The sequence below is a fragment of the Chelonoidis abingdonii genome, chromosome 1, assembly GCF_003597395.2.
Source record: "Chelonoidis abingdonii isolate Lonesome George chromosome 1, CheloAbing_2.0, whole genome shotgun sequence".
NCBI classification, from domain to species: domain Eukaryota; kingdom Metazoa; phylum Chordata; order Testudines; family Testudinidae; genus Chelonoidis; species Chelonoidis abingdonii.
In genome coordinates this window covers 260,892,344-260,913,568 of record NC_133769.1, presented here as the reverse complement: position 1 = coordinate 260,913,568, position 21,225 = coordinate 260,892,344, and the positions used below count along the sequence as shown (strand labels likewise).

The window sequence follows — 21,225 nt, the reverse complement described above, 5'->3', positions numbered from 1 at the left end:
AAAATCTGAAGGATAAAGTATATTCCCTTCACCAAGTTTTGTGAGTAGTCAAAATCTTGTAATCTAATGTTCCTGGTACAAATTACACTTCTAAAAATGAAGAATTGATAAGTTATACCACGAGGAAAGCATTGTAATCAAAACACTAATTGATACTAATTTCTATGAGTAATCAAAGCCAAATATGGCATAAAGTTAACAGTAACTATATATTATCAATAATAATTTCATATAAATTACTCTATGAAGTCAGTGTAAAATATGATCATGTAAATGTGCCAGTTAAGTGCACAAGGCTATGTATAAAGTGATCAGAGTGTGTTTAATTTATGGTTAATGATTAATATGAATAATCCTAAATATACCTGTTTGATTTAATCCATTCATTATGTTGCTTTGTTCAGGAACTCTGAAATGATAAAGTGGGCACAAAGGAAGTGATACTAGCAATATAACATGCTTTGTAGGATGAATGATCATTTTTCCCCTTGCTGCATTCTGACCACCTCATGCAATGAACACTTTTGGGTATAAATATTTATGACCTTTTTTAATGTTCAAAGGAAATTTGACAGGGGGTGTCTAAAGCAAAAAAAAAAATCATATATTGGGAAAGAGAGAGACCTTGAAATGACACGTTAAAAAATATCAGCTCGTCATTTGAATATTAGCTGCAGTTAAATTAACTGTAAACGTTATTTTCCTCAGCCTGTCCTTTAATGTAGTGGCCAAGAATCATTCCGATGATTTCCTGGTGTTATAGCGCGGTTCCTTAAACACTGCTGGTAACCTATGCACTCTGCATGGCTCAGCCTCACTCAGAATTGTATCTGTTTTATGTGCCCTTCCGCGCCCCTCACCCATAACTCGAGTTCTGCCCAGAGGAACTTATGGTTTAACAGTCCCCCAAAACTTCAGCTTTATAAATACCTTTCTTTCTCCTTCCTAATACTTTACAGCTAAACAGCGAAACCGTACTGAAGAAATCGAGCTTTCTATTTTTCAATATATTCGGCACTCAGCCCTTGAAATGCGCCATCATATCTGTCTTTAATTTATACCTTGCCAAGAAGCGTTCTCATAGTCCACTGCTAGGGAGATGTAGCTATAATTTGGCGGTCAGATTTCTAGTCTAAATAACAAGCGTACACGGGAGATAGTCAGTGTCTCCGTGTTGTATAGAGTTTACACACTGGCATCGCTTTTTAAAAACCTATATGTGGGTTAAAACTCAATTTTACATCCCACATTTATATGAGATGTAGGTTTGACATCTGTTTGCCAGAGTGTTTTGCACTTAGCCTAACACCCACTATTAAGTGACAAAATTGTGGCAGGCTGTCAAAGCCAGCTGACTGACAGCTGCTCTACTTTACAAAACCCATTCAAATATTTGCAGGGTTTGAAGCTTGCCGTAATGTCGTACCCATTCTTTCGGTTATTTAACATGTAAAATATAAGTCAAAATTTTAAATCTGTCTTCCAAAATGTTTCCATTTTCCATATAAAAAGGAAACGCGTTTGCAGCTGGAAAAGATCCAGTCCCAAACGTATTGCATGTGCATTTTGTTGTGTCCCCGAGTTGCTCGTGTCTGCACCAGCCCGATAAAACTGTCATTTATCAGCGTTTCTTAATAGTGCAGGTAGTTAGAGTCGGTGTGTTAGGGAAGTGGGAGCAAAAATTCACTTAAAAGCAACGGGGGAAGGGAGTTAAAATAAATAGAATTTCAGAAAATGCCCCCCCAAGATTCTGTTTTATTGCGGGGGTGGGGGTTATTTATACATATACGTGTGCGCGCAGGGTTTTTAAAGATCCATTCCTCTTTGAAGAAATACACTGACCCTTCAGAAAACATGCACGGTATTCCACTGCTTTTCTACCATTCACAATTTAAAAGGGGGTCTTGGGATGTTTTGCCTTGGCTAATTCAAGCGCAGCTAAGAAACAATTTACAAATGGCAGCGTTTGTCTGTGGATTGATACCGGCCGAATAACTAGCAGTTACGTGTTCTGTGTCTTGGCTCTCAGAGTCATACCCAATGATACATACAGAGCACGGCTTTCTGGGGAAATCATATTTGCCTTTCCATTTCCAACAAAGACATAACAAATAAAAAGTATTTGCTATTTAAAATAGAAAGCGGCTCTTGTTAAAAGATCTGTAATGAATGTAGGTGACTAAAAGGCATTTTAGATACAGATAATCTTAGAGTCACTGGATAAGAATTGCTGCTGGATAGGTTAACCTCAGATGCTTTCTGTAATCTTTACAAGACAAACAGGTAGAGCTCTAATCTCACTGCAAGTATAGCAAGTAGCCGCTTAAAGTTAGGATCCTTTGTTATGAGGACTACATCCATTCCAGAACGTATGGAAGCAAATGGACAGTATCCATATATAATAATGTTGGCAAGCAGCTGCCTCCAGTGCCCATGCAGGCTGCCCTGGCCTCTCTGATCCCCCTGCAGGGTAGGAGCGGCCACAGCCTCCTTCATGGCTAGCTCAGACTCAGGTGCTGGCCAAAAATCCCCATTACCCCCCACCCCCTTCCCTACACACACACATATACACCCTCGCCCACCCAGCCACCTAGAGCAGAAAAAAAACGGGTTGCTCTTCGCTTTACCTGGAAATCTTTAGCTGCTTTGTGTCCATTTTAATAACCTCTATCGACTGCCTTTCCTAGAGCAGTTGTCATGTTGATAGGAAAGGAACTGGAGAGGAGTATTACAAAAGGTACATGAAGAAAACTAGCAGCTCTATACAGAAAACAGAAGAGATTAACATGAGCATCACAGATTGCGAAAGGTGCAAACCTTCAGTAAAATCCCTCAGGAACAGAAGGGGAAACTGAGAAGGAGCAAAAAGCTTTATCCTCAAGAAACTAAAGGGAGGAAAAGAGCGAGGAATAAGCAGCTCATCCTGCAGATTATATAACCCCAAGGAAGCCATGGAAGGCTCAGTGAGAAATCCAAGTTTATTGGCAACAAAGGAGTGGCAAGGAGGGTCTGGCAGTGTGCGAAGTGTTAATTCGGAGCTGTGGGGCTATTTAAAGACCATGGGGAAGAAAAGAAGGAAATCTAAGAAGCGATCAAAGTAGCAGGGATGATCGAGGGGGTGGGGGGTGAAGGATCCAAATAGAGGTAACTGTGCAGCACAGGTGCCTGGAGCAGCTGAGACTACCGAAAGGATGCTCTTTGCATACACGAAATATTGCCAGGGAAAGGGGAAGGCTGAGAGAGATAGAGAAGGGAAAGTGGGCCAGCACGCGAGGGAGGGGGAAAGACAAGGTTAGAGCAGAAAGTGCATCTGAGCCAGAGAGAGAGAGAAGGGAAGGGAAGAGAAAGGAAAGGAAGGGCTCGGCTCCACCTCCCTGTTCAAAGCAGCGTCCCAGCTGCTCTCAAACCAACTGCTCAATTCTATTCACTGTCGAGACGGAACAAAAAAGTGACTATTTATTAGAGTACTTGTTTGGTATTGTTCAGGGCCACACAAAAGGCGTTTCATTATGTGAGGCGGGGGAGACAAGCCCCTCTTTTTCCAGAGAGAAACAATAACTTGAAATTGTCTTTAAAGTCTTTTCTATCAATAATAAATTTCATTTCCTTCTCTCTCTCTCTCTCTCCCCCGTGCAGTGTGTGGATGGGTGTGAGCGCTGAGTGTGCCTGTGTAGCCGGGCACTGCTGGCTGTGACACAGCCGCTTGGGCTCTTAGGCTGGGCTAGGGGCTAGGAGGGTAGGTATTTCCCCAGCTCGCTCGAGGTGTAACTCGCCAGCGCTGTAGCGAGCTCGCCAGATGTGTGGGTCTGTACAGCGAGGCTTGAGGAAAGTGTCAATGTCAGATTGCCCAGGGGGAAAGCCTGGCCCTGAGCTGCTGTTGGGAGGAGGCTGGAGCTGGAAGAGGAACTGTAAGTGTGCCTGGAACTTTTTTTTTGGGTGAGGGGGGGTCTTCACCCCGGCGGGTGCGGGTGGGGAGGGCCGAGGGGAGGTTTCAAAGCTGAGTTTCCTGAGGGTAGGGCGGCTCCCAACTTGCTTTTGACAGTTAGAGCAGGGGGAAGGGACGTTGCCCTCGCTGGTTTCTCGGCTGTGACACTGAGCGGGCTTTTTGCAGTGTTTTTTTCGGGCTGTGCACCCCCCCCCCTCCCGCCCAGAAGGGAGCGGAGGGTGGGGAGGTTTCTGGCGTGGCGCGGGGCTGCTGCTCTCTCCAGGCTCAGCGGAGGGGGAGGCTGCGAGGTCCCGTCGCCTGAGCGCTGCAGAAGAAGCTAACTCGGCGGGTTTACAATTACATTTAAAAAAAAATTAACATGTCGCAGCGCGGGTGCCATTGAGTGAAAGGTGTTTGGGGCAAAGAATCAATTTAACGTTGACTGACCGGCGGTCCTGACTGTATTAATCTGCCAAAACCAAATCAATAGCAAAGGCAGCCCTCTGCTATTAGAAGGGATGCCCTGCCCCGGATGAGGCGCGTTCAAACGGGCTGCGAGCATTTCTCATGCTGCCTGGTTGAGCAGCACCTACTCTCTATTCTCCCCGCGAGTTTGGGGCAACACATACTTTGATCTGATCTAATTACATTTGGGTCGGAGCCTTGTGTGAAGGTGACACGGAAATCTATTACTTCCTGCGTGTGAAATCGCACTCTAGTTAAGTTTCATTATGTAAAAGGACGAGAGCCTTCAATCAACAAATAAGTACAGCTGAAGAAACTCTAAAATTCTTGGGGATAATCTTTCCTAGTCTTGAGGTTAGAGTGTACCCTCTAGCCCTGAGCTGTTGTAGGTGTTATGTGTGGCCTCCCCTTATGGTTGTCATAAACTGTGACGAACTTTAAAAGGTGAAATGGATTTTTTGTTTTCTTTTGGTTGATCAACAGCCAGTGGAGCAGCTATCGATTGGGGAGGGGACAGGATTTGGCTGAATCTCCTTTCAGAAACAGGTGTTTAAACATGATAGCAACTCCAGTCAATTAACCCATTAAAACCCCGTTTTATCGCATTGATTCCCGCAGGCTGCTGCAGCGGGTTTCGGTTTGAAAGCCTCTTTGTTAAGGGGGAGGGAGGTGAGAGAGAGAGAGATGGGGGAAGGATTTGGATATTTACAGGAATCACTAGAGAAAGGGACGCGGAAAACTCTTCTTGTCATTAAGCAAAGTTGTTGTAAAGTAAACCGCCACCCCCGCCAAACCTGCTAAATAATAGCTCATTGCTGATCACAAAATATAGATAGTAGCTAGTTAGTTTAGGGAGAGAGTAGTTATGTTACCTGCAACATTCCGTTCGAGATAAACTTCATGGGTCAGGCTGCCTATCTAAGGAAAACGCTATGCCTGTACTACAACATGCTTAAAAAGTTGGCCCGAAACTTTAAAAATATGAAGGTGCTCTCCCAGCTGGTGCACGCTTGGGACTAAGAGGATACCCAGGAAAGGGCGAGACAACCCAGCGGTCTGCGGGTAATTTAGTCGCTCTGCGTTGTTGGAACATCCACCTTGACTTGAGCGCGTATATATTGACTTGGGCGTGACAGTGAGGTGCAGTTGGGAGCCAATTTGCAAGGCTTGTCTTCTGTATAAGGCCAATGGTGCCTTGCTAACCGTCAGCCCCTGAAGTGTGATGACACTTGCAGCACATGCAGATAGTAGGAAATGAAACCCTAGGACAAGAGTTCAAAGTAACTGCACAAATCCCTCTTGGGAGACGGACCCTTCAGGGGCGGGGGAAGACAGCCTCATCAGAGCTAAGGGTTAACCATGAACTTGCAATCTCTGGAAGTCATGGAGTTGGCTCCACATGTGCCTGGAAGGGGGTGGGGGGAGGAATGCAGCCCCGGTCCCAGGACTATCCTGCCCAAGTGTTGGGGGGTGTAGGGCAAACGGGCAGTGACAGATATTGGGCGGCTGTAGCCAAAGCGCAGGATACATGGATCCTGCATACAACTACGTTGTGAAAATACCCTCCTGTAAACCAGAACAGCGGGATTTGGTTTAGTGAAATACGATCCGGACTAAACAAACAAACGATAGGAATCAAAAGGAAGGAAAGGTTTCGGCGTTCAATTCCTCAGTTTAGCGATACAAGCAGATTATTGTCCATCAAAAAGGATTAGTAGCTAGATTAATAAATCCAGATAATCAAAGTAAATATAAATAACCCTTGTCATCCGAAGTTCCGTTACAAATAGGTTTAGGAACCCAGAGCTGATTGGACGATAGTTACGTGTACATGGCACTAAGGAAAAAGAGAAAAGCTAGCATTATATTTTGAAGCGAAGAAACCTGTTTTTTACCTGCACAGGTTCATAGACCTGAGAGTATTCTAAATTAGCGGAATCTGTGTGATTTTGTATACATCTTACCTTTTGCATCAGCTTTGCTGGTTTCAGTTAAAGAACAAACATAGGAAGTGGCGAGCGCTTTCATTTTCTACTCTGGACTGTTTGTTAATAAAGCAGCCCCCCACCACTCTTTTTTCAGCCTTTCCAATGATCATGTTATAAAATATTTATTTGTATAGGCGTGTGTAGTTCTGTAGCTATCCAGCATTACAGTGTGCACAAGGTACACCTCATTAACAATTCGTGCAGGTGTAATGTGAAGTATCAGGTAAATGATCTTATAAAATTAGGATTTTTTTTCCAAATCACTCGCACCCAAAGAGGCAAATAAACACGGCGAGAGGGTCTCCTAGCTGCAGCCAAGTAGTCATAATACTCCACTTGCTGCAAAGGAAATAGGATTATTCTCTTTACTTGGTGGAGTTAGGTTGATGCCTTTGGATAAATACGCTAATGGCTTTAGATGGAGCAAGAGGATCATTTATTTCCTCTGGGTGTTTTTAACTTCCAGAATAGAATTGTGAGATTATTTAGATGTTCCTACTTTTCCCCTTGTTTTCTGTTTTCTGAAATAAGCACTGGATGCGACTGAAAAGGCTTGAAATCGTGTCAAAGTGATGTTTTAATCTCATTGAAAAGTGTATTAAAGGACAAGATGTAATTTATGTGAGATGCTTCGATGAAAAGAGAGATTGGAGTGGATGATACTTTCACTCTCCTGTGAACCTCATGTCATGTTTATATTGAAGCCTGTGTAGCTAATCTAATTTGCAATAACTGGGATGGTCCGCCAGAAAAAGCTGCTGTGATTTCTCTTCTTTCTTTATTTACTTATTTCATATAAATTCGTTCTGACTTGTCTACCTTTTTGACTGAGTGAGGCCTTTTCTATTTTTGTCTAACGAGTGAGGATGTCAGATAGAAATATTTTAGTTACAATGCTATCATTCCAGTTTTTCTAGGCGACGCGCCATAAATTCGTGAGATATAGTCTTACTGTTGTTTACCAACAATACTGTACTGTGGTTGTAGCGCTTTCCCGTATGATACATATACCAGAAGCCCAATTTTAAAGGCTAATTTTCTAATAATGCCCGTTTCTTGCCCACTTTACCTGGTGTTTTTCTCGATTTAAAAGTTAAACTTCACAAAAAGATAACTACATTTTTTTTCTGTATACTAGGATGTCGATTATTCGACACATTTTTTGTCTAAAGTATCTTTTGTTAACGTGTCTTGTGAAAAGAAATGGTCTAGTATCCCTTAAAACTGACAAAATGAGACAACATAAACCCTACATTTCATAATACATTTGGTATTTTGCATCCTGATTTGCACATATTACACGTGTGTACTTTAACAGTAAAAAAAAAACAGAACAGACTTGAAAATTACAACTTTTATGTAGGGCAGAAAAGGTGTATTCAGGCTGTTAATTACAGGGGATTGTGTCACTGGAATCTTATCAATGACCCGTTTAATATTACTGTAATTACTGACAAAATAAGACAAGGATGGATCACAATACAGAATACTTCTCTATCAAAACAATATTGTGCTGGAAGTCTGGTTAATACGTAATATAAACAAACATTTTATAAAAGGCTCGTTCTGACAAAACGTGATTAAAAGACGGGTCCTGCCTTTTTTTTTTTTTTGCGAACCCCAAACTCCTGTTGGACTAAGGATCAGGCCCTGTTCAAATAGGTACTAATATCGATATATCCTGTAATGAAAAAAAAGAGAAAAGCAAAGGCAGAGAACTCTCCCATTAGTCTCAGGCTAACAATCCCAACTTCATTTAAGTGTGTCTTGCAGTTTCGTCCTGATCGTTAGCTCTTGAATCTGACAGCTTGGTACTGCTAGTTCATTCACAAGCCAGAGCTCCGATGAAACTTCAGTGTTACCGCAGACTGCAGTGTAGATCAAACATACAGAAGATCGATACTATTTCATTTAGGCGCAACCAAAATATAAAGCATTTACTGAAAATCAGTATCAGATAGAAATGAAGGAGTGACAACAAAAGCTAGGGATTTCTAAACTCTTCCTATCGCACTGAAGAGTAATTTATCAATACTGGCTTGAGCTGGAAAAAGTTGAGCAAAATTCCCTTGGAAAATGGCTCTTCCGGACCTCATTTAAAACCATAAATTTACAAAACCATAATTACAGATGTATTTAGTAAGTGATCGAATTGTTTATTAACAACCATTTATTCTTTTTTTAAAATCAGACTAATGTACTGAATACACTTTTGTATTTAGTTTAGTATCCCTATCTAGAGAACTGTTAGAAACGTCCCAGGAGTACAGTCAGTTCCATTTAAGTAGCTTCAGAGCTACATTTATTTCCCAAGCAGCTGGAGTTGTTGCTTGTACTAAGGGAATCTGCTTGGTTTTAATAATATTTCATCAACATTTACATTAATCGTCACACGTTAATATCCATCTGTTTTTCCTTTCTATGTGTATGTCCCATTCTTTTGTCCTTTACGGATTCCTGTATATTGTCATTAAGTTTTGGTGACTTTGGCGTTTGCTCATCAGTGCGTTGACATTGAAAAAAGAGCAGTGGTCCATGTTTAGGAAGCTCTGTTTTCGTTGATTTTGAGTGGAAACAAGATCGAACCCAACTTCAGAGATAGGACAAATCATTCCCGTTTCCTAGTAATAGTTTGTATGACTAACAATAAAAAGCTGCCGTTCGAGTCTCATTGAGGTTTTTATTTTAACCGTAATACGGACAAGAAAAAAAATAGTAACGAAAGGATTTGGAGAAGGATCATGACTGCTCATTTTGGGAGGGTACATGGTGTGTGGTTAAAGTAAGCTTTGCCTTTTGGAGCTTTCCCTTGATGGCACAGCTCGCCTTGGGAAAGGGGAAAGACATTTCTTGACGGGGGTTTAGCCTTTTCCTTCTTCTTTCATTCATAAACCTGGTGGCTGTAGACACAGCTTGAATATTGACGTCTCTTCCCCCAACTGCTCCTCCGTTAACCCAATTACAGAATTCATCAAGAACTGTGTTGAATTATCTCTTTCCATACAGTATCAGCATTAGCCTAATTAAAAGCTATAATGTCTGATATAATGATTAAATCGTTAGCTCTGCTGTAGGGAAGCAATATTTTGTTTTCCCTTCAATTAGAAGCTGATTGAGGTTTTCAGAGCAGGTCAGCTGTGAAATTTGAATTATATGTGCGAGTACTGTTCACAGGGTGAGCCCCTACTCGAAAGCTCCAGAGATTCTCCAAACGCTTTCACCCAGCGAGCAAGGAAGCGTCAACAGAAAACACACAGAGAGATGATATATTTGCTTTAGGATTGTGGAGTCAGGATCTCCAGATTAACTGTTTGTACTGGAAAGGGAAAGGACTTTATTTATTTACCCTTGTCTCAGTCGCTATCCATCCCAACTGGCTATTACTTTGAGTCCAAAGCATGATCACATTCTTGCAAAGTTACCGAGACACTAAAGACTTGTTCTTTTGCTCCGATTGCTTGTCGCTGGTCCAGAGGATGCTCCGAGCTGGATTTCACAAGCAGAGTCGGTTTTGATTCTGCACTGGCCAGGAGCCTGTTCAGTAAGGGCATGGGCGACCTGGAAGGGATGCTGCTTAAAGCCAAGGCTGTGGGGGGACATCCGCAGGGGGATTGTCACGGGACTGCAATGAGACGGGGAAGAGGCTGAATCCGGGGGTGTGGGGAGAGAGGACTAGAGGTGAGCTGGAGGGGGCGGAAGCAGCCGGCTCCGGGCACTGCTCTGGGCAGCGAAGCAGAGCCAAGGCAGCGAGGCGGTGTTTCTGAGTTACTTTGCAGCCAGCAGACGGCGATCGCAGCCTGCGCTGGGGATCTCCTCCAGAGTCCAGCGGTCGCTCGCTGCAGCCCGCAGCTGGGTCCTCTGCTGCAGGCGTTGCTTCCTCCTCCTCCTCCTCCTCACAGGGGCCCAGCAGCTCACGACCTCTGGCAGCAGCCACAGCGCCGGCTTCTGGCCCGCTGGGGGAGGTGCAGGCGGGCTGCAGAGGAGGCAAGGCGGGATCCCCCAGCTGGGCTCCCTTCCCGCCACAAGCGTGCTCACGCAGGAGGGAGACACCGCCTGGGGAGGTGCGGTTCGCAGCCAAGCGGAGCCGGAGTTGGGGGCGGGGGGAATCACTTGTGGCTCCCGACGCAGCGCAAGCGGGACAAGCCTGCGCTTCCTCCACCCCTGGGCTGCGCCGGCGCCGGATGCGGGACCTTTCACCCTTTCTGCCCAGCTGCCGGCGTGGGGGGGCGGACGCCTCTGCTGTGCAGGCTTTCCCCGACATTTAGGTTTCCTTGCGGGATCCTGGTCCCCGAGGAGCGGAGGCATCAGCCCTGCATTTATTTCCTAAAAATACCGTCCCCCGCCCCCGCTCTCCTCTCCTGCCCCCGCCAAACTTCGGGCTGGCTTGAACTGCACCTCTCGCTGCAGAGAGCGAGTTTAGGGAAATCTCTTCCCCGCAGCCAGCCCAAGTAGCTGCCGCAGCCTCCGCTCCCGTCGGGGCGATGCCAGCAGGCCATGTCCCTCCTGCTATTACACAGCGTCGCGGAGTCCACTGGGCTTTTAGCTTCACTCTGGGAAAGTTATGAATAGGGTGACCAGACAGCAAATGTGAAAAATGGGGATAGGGTAGGGGGGTAATAGGAGCCTATATAAGAAAAAGACCCCAAAATCGGGACTGTCCCTATAAAATCAGGACATCTGGTCACCCTAGTTATTCAAGGCCTGGATCTGCTCTGTAACCCAGGACATACCGGGAAGTGGGGCCAGAGAAAAGAACAGGAACTTAGATGCCTGCTCACTACCCTGGGCTGCTCTTTATCCCAAGTCGATGTTCTAGGAGAACACCACAATCGCCTGTCAGGATACACAACAACCAAGTGCAAATATAGTCAAGGAGCTAAACTACACACACACACACACACACACACAATGAAGCTCTGACTGTGAGTGCAAAGATTGGCAGTCAGCCCTGTCGCTTCACAGCTAGCTGTGCTGTCTGTCCCGGGGGGGCATGGGGGTGTGCGGGCTGCAATCATACAGCGCTATTCCCCTCGAGATCCTCAAAGGGATGGCTCAGTGTGACATGGCGTCATCCAAATAGCATCAGTGCTGGGCAGAGCTCCTCGCCCTGGCCTGTTTGTGTTTAGTTTGCTGGTGGATATTTTCTTCGCGGCATTTTTGTAGCTGTGGAAGGAGAGGAGCCGATGAGTTGTATTGTTTGGGGTTTGTTTGTTTACTGGAAGAGGGGGTGCTTCCAGGGAAAGTAGAAAGATTACGGATGAGCTAGTGTACGGCTTTTCTTCTTCCTTTGCCAGACTCGGAGTCTTGGCGCTGGGTGTCCTGCTGCTGCCTGATTGGCACACCCAGCAGCTGTCAATCAACTGTCACTTGGCAACAAGTTACACCTGCAGTTTGAGTTTAACGCTCATAAATGCAGGCACCCAAAGTGCCTGCAACTGGGCCATAGTAACATAATCCATAAAAGCTTTATTGCGGATGCTTTGAACACTTGCACTAGCGCAGTATATATAATGCAAGGCTAAACATCTACCGTCAGTTGAAATGCACGGGGAAACAAAGGGCAATATCATATTTGGAAACAATTTGCGAGAATATGATTGATAGAGAAAAAAAATCTATACTGAGTCAAAGTCAGTTATCTAAATTCCAAGGATTATAACTTCTTCCTGTGATGAACATTAGATTTCTGGGCATGTGTTAAACGAATTGCCGGATTCCTATGGAAAAGATGGCACCAAAACTGTTTCATACAACTTATTTTAAGGTCTTTGGCTATTTTAAAATCTAATTTCAAAAATAAAATATCACTCGGTCCTTAAGTGACAAGAACAGTTATAACTTCTTATAAATCATTGCCTTTATCTGTTGGTTTATTACAATACCCAACTCTCCTTTCTTTGTCAGCTGTCAAAGGGGAAACGTATTTATTTCTTAAACAATTCCCCCCCACACACACACACACACGCACACATATTAATTGGTAACTTTTAAAATACATTATTAAACAACTAAACTGTTTCGCTTGTTTTCCTCCTACAGATGTAACAAACTCATTATCATTAACTAAAATAAACAAGCTACTAAACACGGAGGGCCCGATCCTATAATCTTTAGTTAAGTAAATCTCCCATTGATTTCACTAATGACTTCAAGGGAAGTTTTGCATCAAAGAAACAAACAGCAGATTGCAAAATACCGCCTGGATCCTGCTCCCATTAAAGTCAATGGCAAAACTCTCATTGAATATAGTGGGAGCAGGAGCAGGCCTCATACATTTAATCAAAAATGTATGTAAAGTAATATTAGTCCTCTAAATGAATCAAAATGAACATGAGGAGATTACTACTTAATGTCAAGTAATCTAAAATGAAAATTGTTTAATCTGGACACAGAACATCACGCTGTTGCCTTGTATATTATAACAACCCTACCATACAAAAGTTCTACAGCAATAAGAGTAATGGCGATGATTGGTATTATTTCTGTAATCTGGACAGCCATTAGGGTCACGAAAATTAACACTCACATAAAGTGGGAGAAAAAGAGGAGATGCCAGGTGTCCATTTCCTCCCACACGATGAAATATTGTTATGATCGTGATTCATATATGTTTATTTGTACTGTAGAATGGGCATTTACAGGACGATATTAATGGTATACAGTCACTTTCGTTTACATACCCTTATTTGCACCGCAATACAAAATCACTGGAATCTGTCTCACTGCTCAGCCAGGGAACAAAAATGTTCCCTTTAACGTTTTCACAAAGAATGAAGTTGTCTATGTTTACTTTACAGAAATGCAAGATGTTTATATATACATTTAGGAGTCTCAGGTACTTTAACGCCCCTAGATCTAAATATATAACAATAGCAATTTAGGTGATTAGCCTATATTATGGCCTAGGCCTTTGTGTATTTTCAGTCCTTGGAACAGCCATGTCATTAACTTGGGTAGAAACATTTATGGTCCGAGTTTACAGTCATCATTCAGGCAATGCTTCAGTAGATATAACTCCTTGGGAAGAATGGAGAGATCTCTACGACACAATTCGGATATCTGCGCTGATACAGACGTGGAAGGTTTGTCTGAGTAACGGGTGCGGGATCGGGCCATTGTCTTTTCAACTCCACATTTAACATAGTAAACATCGAGTTATAGACTGGCATATTGATTTTATTTATGAATCTACTGAGGTGTGCTACTCTATACAAACCACTGTAACAGTTGCGAAGCGGTTGCTCTGGAAGTCAATAGCGCAGCAGGCTTTAAACAAGTGCGTTCATATGGATGTACTGGATTGATTAAAAGGTCTGTTGAGTAAATATATTAGAATAATATAGGCTCCCCCAACCATTTCACCACCCCCATCTTTTAAAAGGCGTGAGAGAAAGTTCAGTGAGAATATAAGGAAGCGTTAGGTCTCTAAGGTCACGCAGGCAGAAGATTCAAATGTAAGGCTACCGCTCAGGAATGCAGACGGTGTGTTCCTGTGGTTCTCCAGCGAACACATAGGCACGCAAAGCCATGCCAACAAAACATTTCATGTATCCACCACGCACCATCGTGTAGTCCTGACACAGGCACAAACGCACCTGCCAGGGTTAAGGAAAGAATGTCATCCCTAACTTTGTAATTGCCTGACTTTTGTAGGCTAGCACTCTATGTGTTTCGAGTACGGGGTATTATTGTTGCAGGATTATAATGGTATTTAATTACTATTAACTCCTCTTTACCTAGCAGGGCAAAGCAGGGTAGCCGTGACCCCAACTCTGGCCCCTCCCAACCTCCCCTCCACCCCCAGAATAGTTTATACTTCTCACCTCCGGACGTCACTCCTCAGCGCGCCATGCAAATAATCCCCCGCCGCCGCGTTCCGATTGGCCACGGCAAACTCATTTAATCCCAGTTCGGTGCGCGGTGTATGGCTGCTGGACTCCTCTCTCTGTGTGTCTCTCGCCAGCTCCTCCTCTCCTGATTCCTCCCGGGCAAGAGGAGGGAAACCACAGAGAACAAATTACTGTGCAACTTCTCTCTGGCTCCGGGGTTTTTTTTTTCTCCCCCTCCTATTTTCTTCTCCTCACTCCCTCTCCCTCTTTTTTAGTTATCGTTTAATTACTTTTTTCGGTGGCTTTTCCTCTTTCTTCTGCTCTGTTCACCTGGGAGCAGCGGACGCAAGTCACACACAAGCTCTCTAGAAGTTAGCAAAGAACAACAACAAAACAGCTCTGTTAAGAATAAGGGGGAGACAGAGAGAGAGAGGAGGGGTGTGCGTGTGTGTGCCGGAGAGAGAGGACATTTCTGAGTGCTCTGCACACTCCTCCTCCTTGCAAAGTGAAGCAGCAAGTTTGCCTTGCACCTGTTTGAGCAGCTTGAATCCAGATCGCCAGCAAGCCCTGAAAGTGGTTTTCAAAGGAGAAAGTTTTTTTGCCTAAGGTGTTCCCGGGTGGGCTTTTTTCTTTTTTCTTTTTTTTTTTGTCTTTTCTCGTCCCTTCTTTCATGGCTCTCTATGTTTGATATTTTTATGCTTGGTGCCGGTGGAAAATAAAAAGCTACTTGAATGTACAGCATGATGATGGAAACGGACTTGCACTCCCCAGGCGGAGCCCAGGGCCCCACTAATCTAACGGGCCAGACCGGAGCAGGAGGCGGTGGAGGCGGCGGCGGCGGTGGGAACAAAGCGAACCAAGACCGGGTCAAGAGACCCATGAATGCCTTCATGGTGTGGTCCCGGGGCCAGCGCCGGAAGATGGCCCAGGAGAACCCCAAAATGCACAACTCGGAGATCAGCAAGCGCCTGGGGGCCGAGTGGAAAGTCATGTCCGAGGCCGAGAAAAGACCCTTCATCGACGAAGCGAAGCGGCTTCGGGCGCTGCACATGAAGGAGCATCCGGATTATAAATACCGGCCCCGCAGGAAGACCAAGACCCTGCTCAAGAAGGACAAGTACTCGCTGGCTGGGGGGCTGCTCAGCGCCGGCTCGGCAGGGGGCGGCCCCGCCGGGGTCGGGGTGGGCATGGGGGTCGGGGTAAGCCCCGCCGGCGTGGGCCAGGCGGCTGGAGAGCCCCGGCGGCACGGCCAGCGGGGGTACGCGCACATGAACGGCTGGGCTAACGGCGCCTACCCGGGCTCCGTGGCCGCGGCGGCGGCGGCGGCCGCGATGATGCAGGAGGCGCAGCTCGCCTACGGGCAGCACCCAGGCAGCGGCGGGCACCCGCACCACCCGCACCCGCACCACCCACACCCGCACAACCCGCAGCCCATGCACCGCTACGACATGAGCGCGCTGCAGTACAGCCCCATCTCCAACTCGCAGGGCTACATGAGCGCCTCGCCCTCGGGCTACGGGGCCATCTCCTACGGCGCCCAGCCCCACCAGAACTCGGCCGCGGCGGCCGCGGCGGCCGCTGCCGCGGCGGCGGCTTCCTCCGGAGCTCTGGGCGCCTTGGGCTCGCTGGTCAAGTCGGAGCCCAGCGTGAGCCCGCCCGTCACCTCGCACTCACGGGCCCCGTGCCCCGGGGACCTGCGGGAGATGATCAGTATGTACTTACCGGCCGGAGAAGGAGGGGACCCGGCTGCGGCTCAGAGCCGGCTTCACTCCCTGCCCCAGCATTACCAGAGCGCCAGCACGGGGGTCAATGGCACGGTCCCCTTGACACATATCTGAGCCGGGAGGGAAGGAGAGGGACAGAAACTTGCATTGAACCCGGCTGAACGGTACCTCTGTCTGCCTGACGGCCGCCACCACTCCCCTCCCCAGCGCACACACCCGCCGGCTCCCTTTTTGTACAGAAAATGTTTGGATGTTCTTGTAATAATAAATAATAATTAATAATAATTAATAATGAGGGGGAAAGGTAACGATTGCTCTAATTACCTTTTTTTAGGACTAGTTTGTGAAACTAGTTTTTGCGTTTTAGACTGAACTTCTGTGTTTTATTGAGACTTTTGTACAGTATTTATCATTCATCCACGAGGCACAAGCGTTTTATTTGCTAAAGAGAAAAAAAATCACAAAAAGACAAAAAAATAAGAATAATCACACAAAGATCTAGGCGATGCCAACTTTTATACCGCAGAAGCGTTACCCGCTTCTTCCTTGGATCGCTTCTTGTGTAGGCTTTTTACTGCCTAATTAAGATAAAGTTGATGGGGAAAACAGTTCTCATTTATTACACATGTACTAAGACAAATCCAAAACCACGCGTAAAAGTTTTTGTAGATGTTATTGCGGGGGTTTTATTTGTTTGTTTATTTATAAAACTTTTTTTCCCGACTGCAACATTATTCTTGGTTTTGTAAAACTTTATTGTACCTTTATTTTTATTTTTTATTTTGTTTTGTTTTGTTTGTTTTTGTATGATTTCTTGTAAATGCATTGTGAATTAATTTTTATTTTAGGCGTTACGAGGGAATTGTGTATATAGTTTACTAAAAAGCCTTTCTGCTAAAGAAAAATCCTAAGGATGCGTTCGTTGACTACTGAGTTAAATAAATTTCAAAGTGGAAAAAGTCACCTGTTTTTTTTTTCAATAAACCCGAAAAGTACTAATTTTATACGCATGGTATGCCTTAAAATATAACCGGTAAAACTAGAAATTGAAAAGGAATTTAAAAAAATATGATCAGAAAATAACATAAAACAAATCCCGTATTGTGTTTAGATTTCTCACAATCTATATAAAACTGAAGGGATGAAAGTAACAAAAGTAGTTAGCTTTTTTTTAAAGATTATTTTAATAGCTGTTAAGTATTGTTAAGAAGGTGACCTATTAAAATACTTTCCATAGTACTTATGGTTCATTTTGTTTATTTTATTTGTGGAACTGACTGTCCAAACCTGGAGTGACTTCATGGCTAGGAAACTTTTCTACCTTGAACTAGGTTAGGGGCTCTTATCAGGTCTGGATGATCTGCCTTCCCTTTCCCTCAGATTTCAGACTGGAGATCCCAGCAGCGATGGGGAAACCTTGTCCCGGAGGGATGCAAAGGCTCCAGCGTATGCAAAGTTCCTCTCTAATCACCACAACAATTGCAAGAGAAACTGATTGGGTTTGAGTGTAATGAAAAACAATCTCTGTACCAAAAATATTAAAAGAAGTCCTGGCCCTCCCAACCCCCCCCCCGCCCCAGGGGACTGCAAACAACGCTGGACTTCACACACACACACGCACGCACGCACGCACGCGCACACACACAAATCCTGTGTAACTGGAATGCAAGTTCTTAAAAACCGGTGTGAAAAGCTGTTAAGCAAAAATGAGGTATTTGTTCCTAACAAGATCCTGATGTTGTTTAATGCTTTGAAAATTTATTATATTTTTTTCTACGTGTTTATCGGTACCTTGCGATATTCTGGAATTAAAAGTTTGCTGTAAACTTCATTTAATAGTAACGACAGCACTCAGTATTGCATTTAAAAATCATATTGTAGCAAATAAATTTTGAAATTAGTCGTAACATATTTAAACAAAAAAGAAGAAGAAATATTTTAACGTCCAGAGTGGAAACATTGTTACAGCAGGCTTTAGAGCATCTTTTTATTGGTGGTGAATAAGTAATTTATCCATCCAAAAATGGGGCACTGCTAGTTGGTTAATAAGGAGCGGGTTCGGTCCGTATTAGAGATTGCACTTTAACTATAATGCTAACATGACAATTGACATATGTAATTATTTGGAGTCATTTTGATAATTTTGTTTAAACCACTCATTCGTTAAAGTGCGAAATTTTACTGAAAGATGTCTATTGATTTCTAACAAGGTAATAAAAATCCTTTTTGTAACTATTTGGATCCTTTATTAAACCGTTGTGTATGCAGGTTTAGATTTTCAGCAGAGTAGGTTTGTGAAACGTTCAGTGTACAAACACCGCACACACAAACCGTACCTTATGGGAAAGCTCTGTAGTTGTGCTCCTTCTAGCCAGGCATGATCTTACATCTTTCTAATCTAAAATAATCACATTTGTACTTTTAAATATGCAGAATAAATTGAGTACCTGTTGAACTATTTCTTAATACGACACACACACACATACACATATTTCTCGGCTCGTAGTGCAATATGAGTGTATACTTACACGTGTGTGTTTTTAGGGGTATATATATATATATTTAAAACGTTTGGTGCACCCTTGATAGCTGCCCTTCCTCTAAGAGTTACAGAGTAACTGAAGTTCAGATTTATTGGGGGGGAAATAAGTCACTAAATTTGCATAAACAAAATATAATTTGAAAATGCTGTTGTATGCACTGTTCTACATACTAAATTATGTAACAATCCTTTTTGGGGAAATAAACATTTTAACAGTTCCAAACTAAATATAGAACGATTTCCATCCACTCTTGGCGAGATTTTTCTTTTCTTTCTTCCTTTTCTGTCCCGTCACTCTTCCTTCCCCTCCCCCATTTAGCATTAGCCCTATAAATAATAGAAATATCTGCACTTTTAATTTATCGGGATTAAAAAGAACAAACCCGAATACAGTTAAATAAATATCGAATATTCTGCGCATTCCTTTCAAGGGAATAAAATCCTCTCCATGCATGTCAAAGAGAGAATTACATGATTATGTAATGTATTATCTGCTCATGGGTTATTAGTTTTGCTCCATGGATTTTTTTTTAAAATCGTGTGTAGCTATAGACAGCATCTACAAGCAACATTAAAACAACTTTGTTAGGCGGAAAAATATGGTTAGGTATGGTAAAATAGTTCATTCTTCGGGCCCTTTTCTTTGCAAGTTATATATAAATGAATAAATTAATATGCAAAACTAAAGATAGGTTTAAACGATTTATGGATTAAGTACTTTACATCGGAAATGTATGAAATGTTCATCCTATAACATGATTGACAGAGCTATTAAAAACACCTATATGGAGGAATTAAAAACTACGCATTTCGTTTTCAGTAAAGGAGGAAATTCCAGGCACTATAAAGAAGAGGGCGGAAGGGAGAATATCGTTTGTACTGAGCTCTGTTATACGGAGCTGGGGGGTTGGATTCAGGGCTTCCCCCCCCAGGGGTAGAGATGCAGCTCTGCCCCCCCACCCCTGGACACTGTTGCCCCTCTCTTGGCTCGTGGCCTGGCTCCGGCCCTCATCTAGACCTCTTGGGGAGAGGGACAAGCAGGGTCGGAGGCAGAACTTGCTAAGGCTGGGGGCGGCGGTCGATTCTTTCTAAACTTCAAACGAGAAGGCAAACTTGGCCTTGACTCGCAGCTCTTTTCCCAACGGTTGGGGGAGGGGGTGGCTGGGGAGCCCGAGTAGCTGAGGTGAGGGTTGTGCTGGGCTCTGGGGATTAGAGTTTCCCGCAAACTCCACTCCCCCCTGGTGGGGAGGGCACCGGGCAAGAGTCCGAGGGCCGGTAAAAGTGGGGGAGGGACATTGGCGACTGAATACGCTGAGCTCTTGGGGGAGATACTAGGCTGCATGAAGTGGCCCGTTCAAACACTCTCTTTGGAAAGGGGGTGGGTCTCCAGAATCTACCCGCAAAGCTGCGGACACCCAGAGCAAAGCCCCTCGATCGCCACGCCGGGGGAGGAAGCTCGAGAGATGAGCCTGGCGGCTGGGCGCGGACCCTCCCTCCCAACTGTGCTACCTCCTCCAGGCAACATCAGCCCTCTGGGGGGACGGGGGAGACAGACGCTGAGCGCTTGGCCGCGCTATAACGTTTTCTTCTTATTCAGAAAGTAGACACCTCCCCGGAACCCCCAGCTAATCCGGGCGGGCGGCGGGACACAATAACCTGGGACTGCACCACCGCTGACACCGGCAGCTGCTTCTGTGCTTTCCCTTCACCCTGATTTGCGGCGTGATTTGTTGGGGGAAATGAGGTGGCCGCTCGTGTTCCTGCCCTCTCCCATTTCCCTCCACTCTGCGCCCCGATTCCTCTGCCGACCCCCGCCCACTCCCCTGCCCTCTGCTCCATTCCTCCCGCTCACTCCCTCTCCCCTTCCCTTCTCCTTCCCTTCCTCCTCCCCTAGCCCCCGCTCATCTCCAACAGTCCTTTAGCGCTGCCTCCTGCCTTTCTCCTCTCCTCCCCGTGCCTTTGCTTCCACTCCCCCTCCCCCGCCCCACCCCGGAGCCACATGGCAGACTGCTGGGCGGCTCTCGCAATACCCTCTGGTTGTGCGTGTGCTGGGGGCAGGTGCTCGTGGGCAAGGAGCCCCCTCCAGGAGAGGCCCAAGGCGGAGGGTGCCGGGGAAGGGGAGGGGGAGGGATCGCCTCGGCCTTCGGCGCAGCAAACCAAGGCGCCACAAGTGGCTGCGGCTCAGCGCTGCGGCGGCGCGGGCAGCTCCAGCCGGGTGGCAGCAGCCGGGCTGCTGCGGCTGAATGACGCAAGGGGCCGGGGGAGGGAGGGCCGTTTGGAGAGCGCTGGATTAGCGAGGAGGAGAGAGCCCTGACCCCGGGATCAGCGGCCAGTCAAACCCATTTACACTCACCCAGCGGAACACTGACGGCTCCTGCTGCAGCAAGCGGCAGGCCGGGCAACAGGTGAAACCGGCGTCCCCCCGCTGCGCCGGCGTGGGGGCGGGAGGCTCGGGGGAGCGGGAGAGTGGGCAGAGCCATCGCCGCCGAGGGAGGGAGCGAGGGGACAGGAGGCCGCTGGGGCCGGGGAGGGTGGGACGCTGCCGATCGCAGGAGGGAGGAGGCTAGCCTGGTGTGGGGAGGGGCACAGGCCAAAGCCGGCGGGCAGAGGCACTCCGGCAGTGAGCCAGGCCCTGCCTTGTCCCATGATGTCGTATTTGGCCCGAGCTTTCCCCCCGTTTCCCCGCAGGGCAGCAGATGAAAAGGAATCTATGTTCCTCCCCAGCGGAGCGTCCGGAGTGCGGCTCAGCCAG

At 45.7% G+C, this 21,225-nt stretch overlaps 1 protein-coding gene and 1 long non-coding RNA gene across 2 annotated transcripts in view; both read left to right on the top strand.

Annotated features, from left to right (window-relative positions):
- Positions 1-3,682: 3,682 nt before the first annotated feature.
- LOC116831671 (uncharacterized) overlaps positions 3,683-21,225 on the top strand; it is a 31,205-nt gene continuing 13,662 nt past the window's right edge. The window contains exon 1 of the long non-coding RNA XR_004375268.1: positions 3,683-3,908. This is a non-coding gene — a long non-coding RNA (uncharacterized LOC116831671). The remainder of the gene's footprint in view (positions 3,909-21,225) is intronic.
- SOX1 (SRY-box transcription factor 1) lies at positions 14,323-17,233 on the top strand. The gene has a single exon (XM_032791841.2). The coding sequence runs from the start codon at positions 14,939-14,941 to the stop codon at positions 16,043-16,045; it is 1,107 nt and encodes a 368-aa protein (XP_032647732.1). The 5' UTR covers positions 14,323-14,938; the 3' UTR covers positions 16,046-17,233.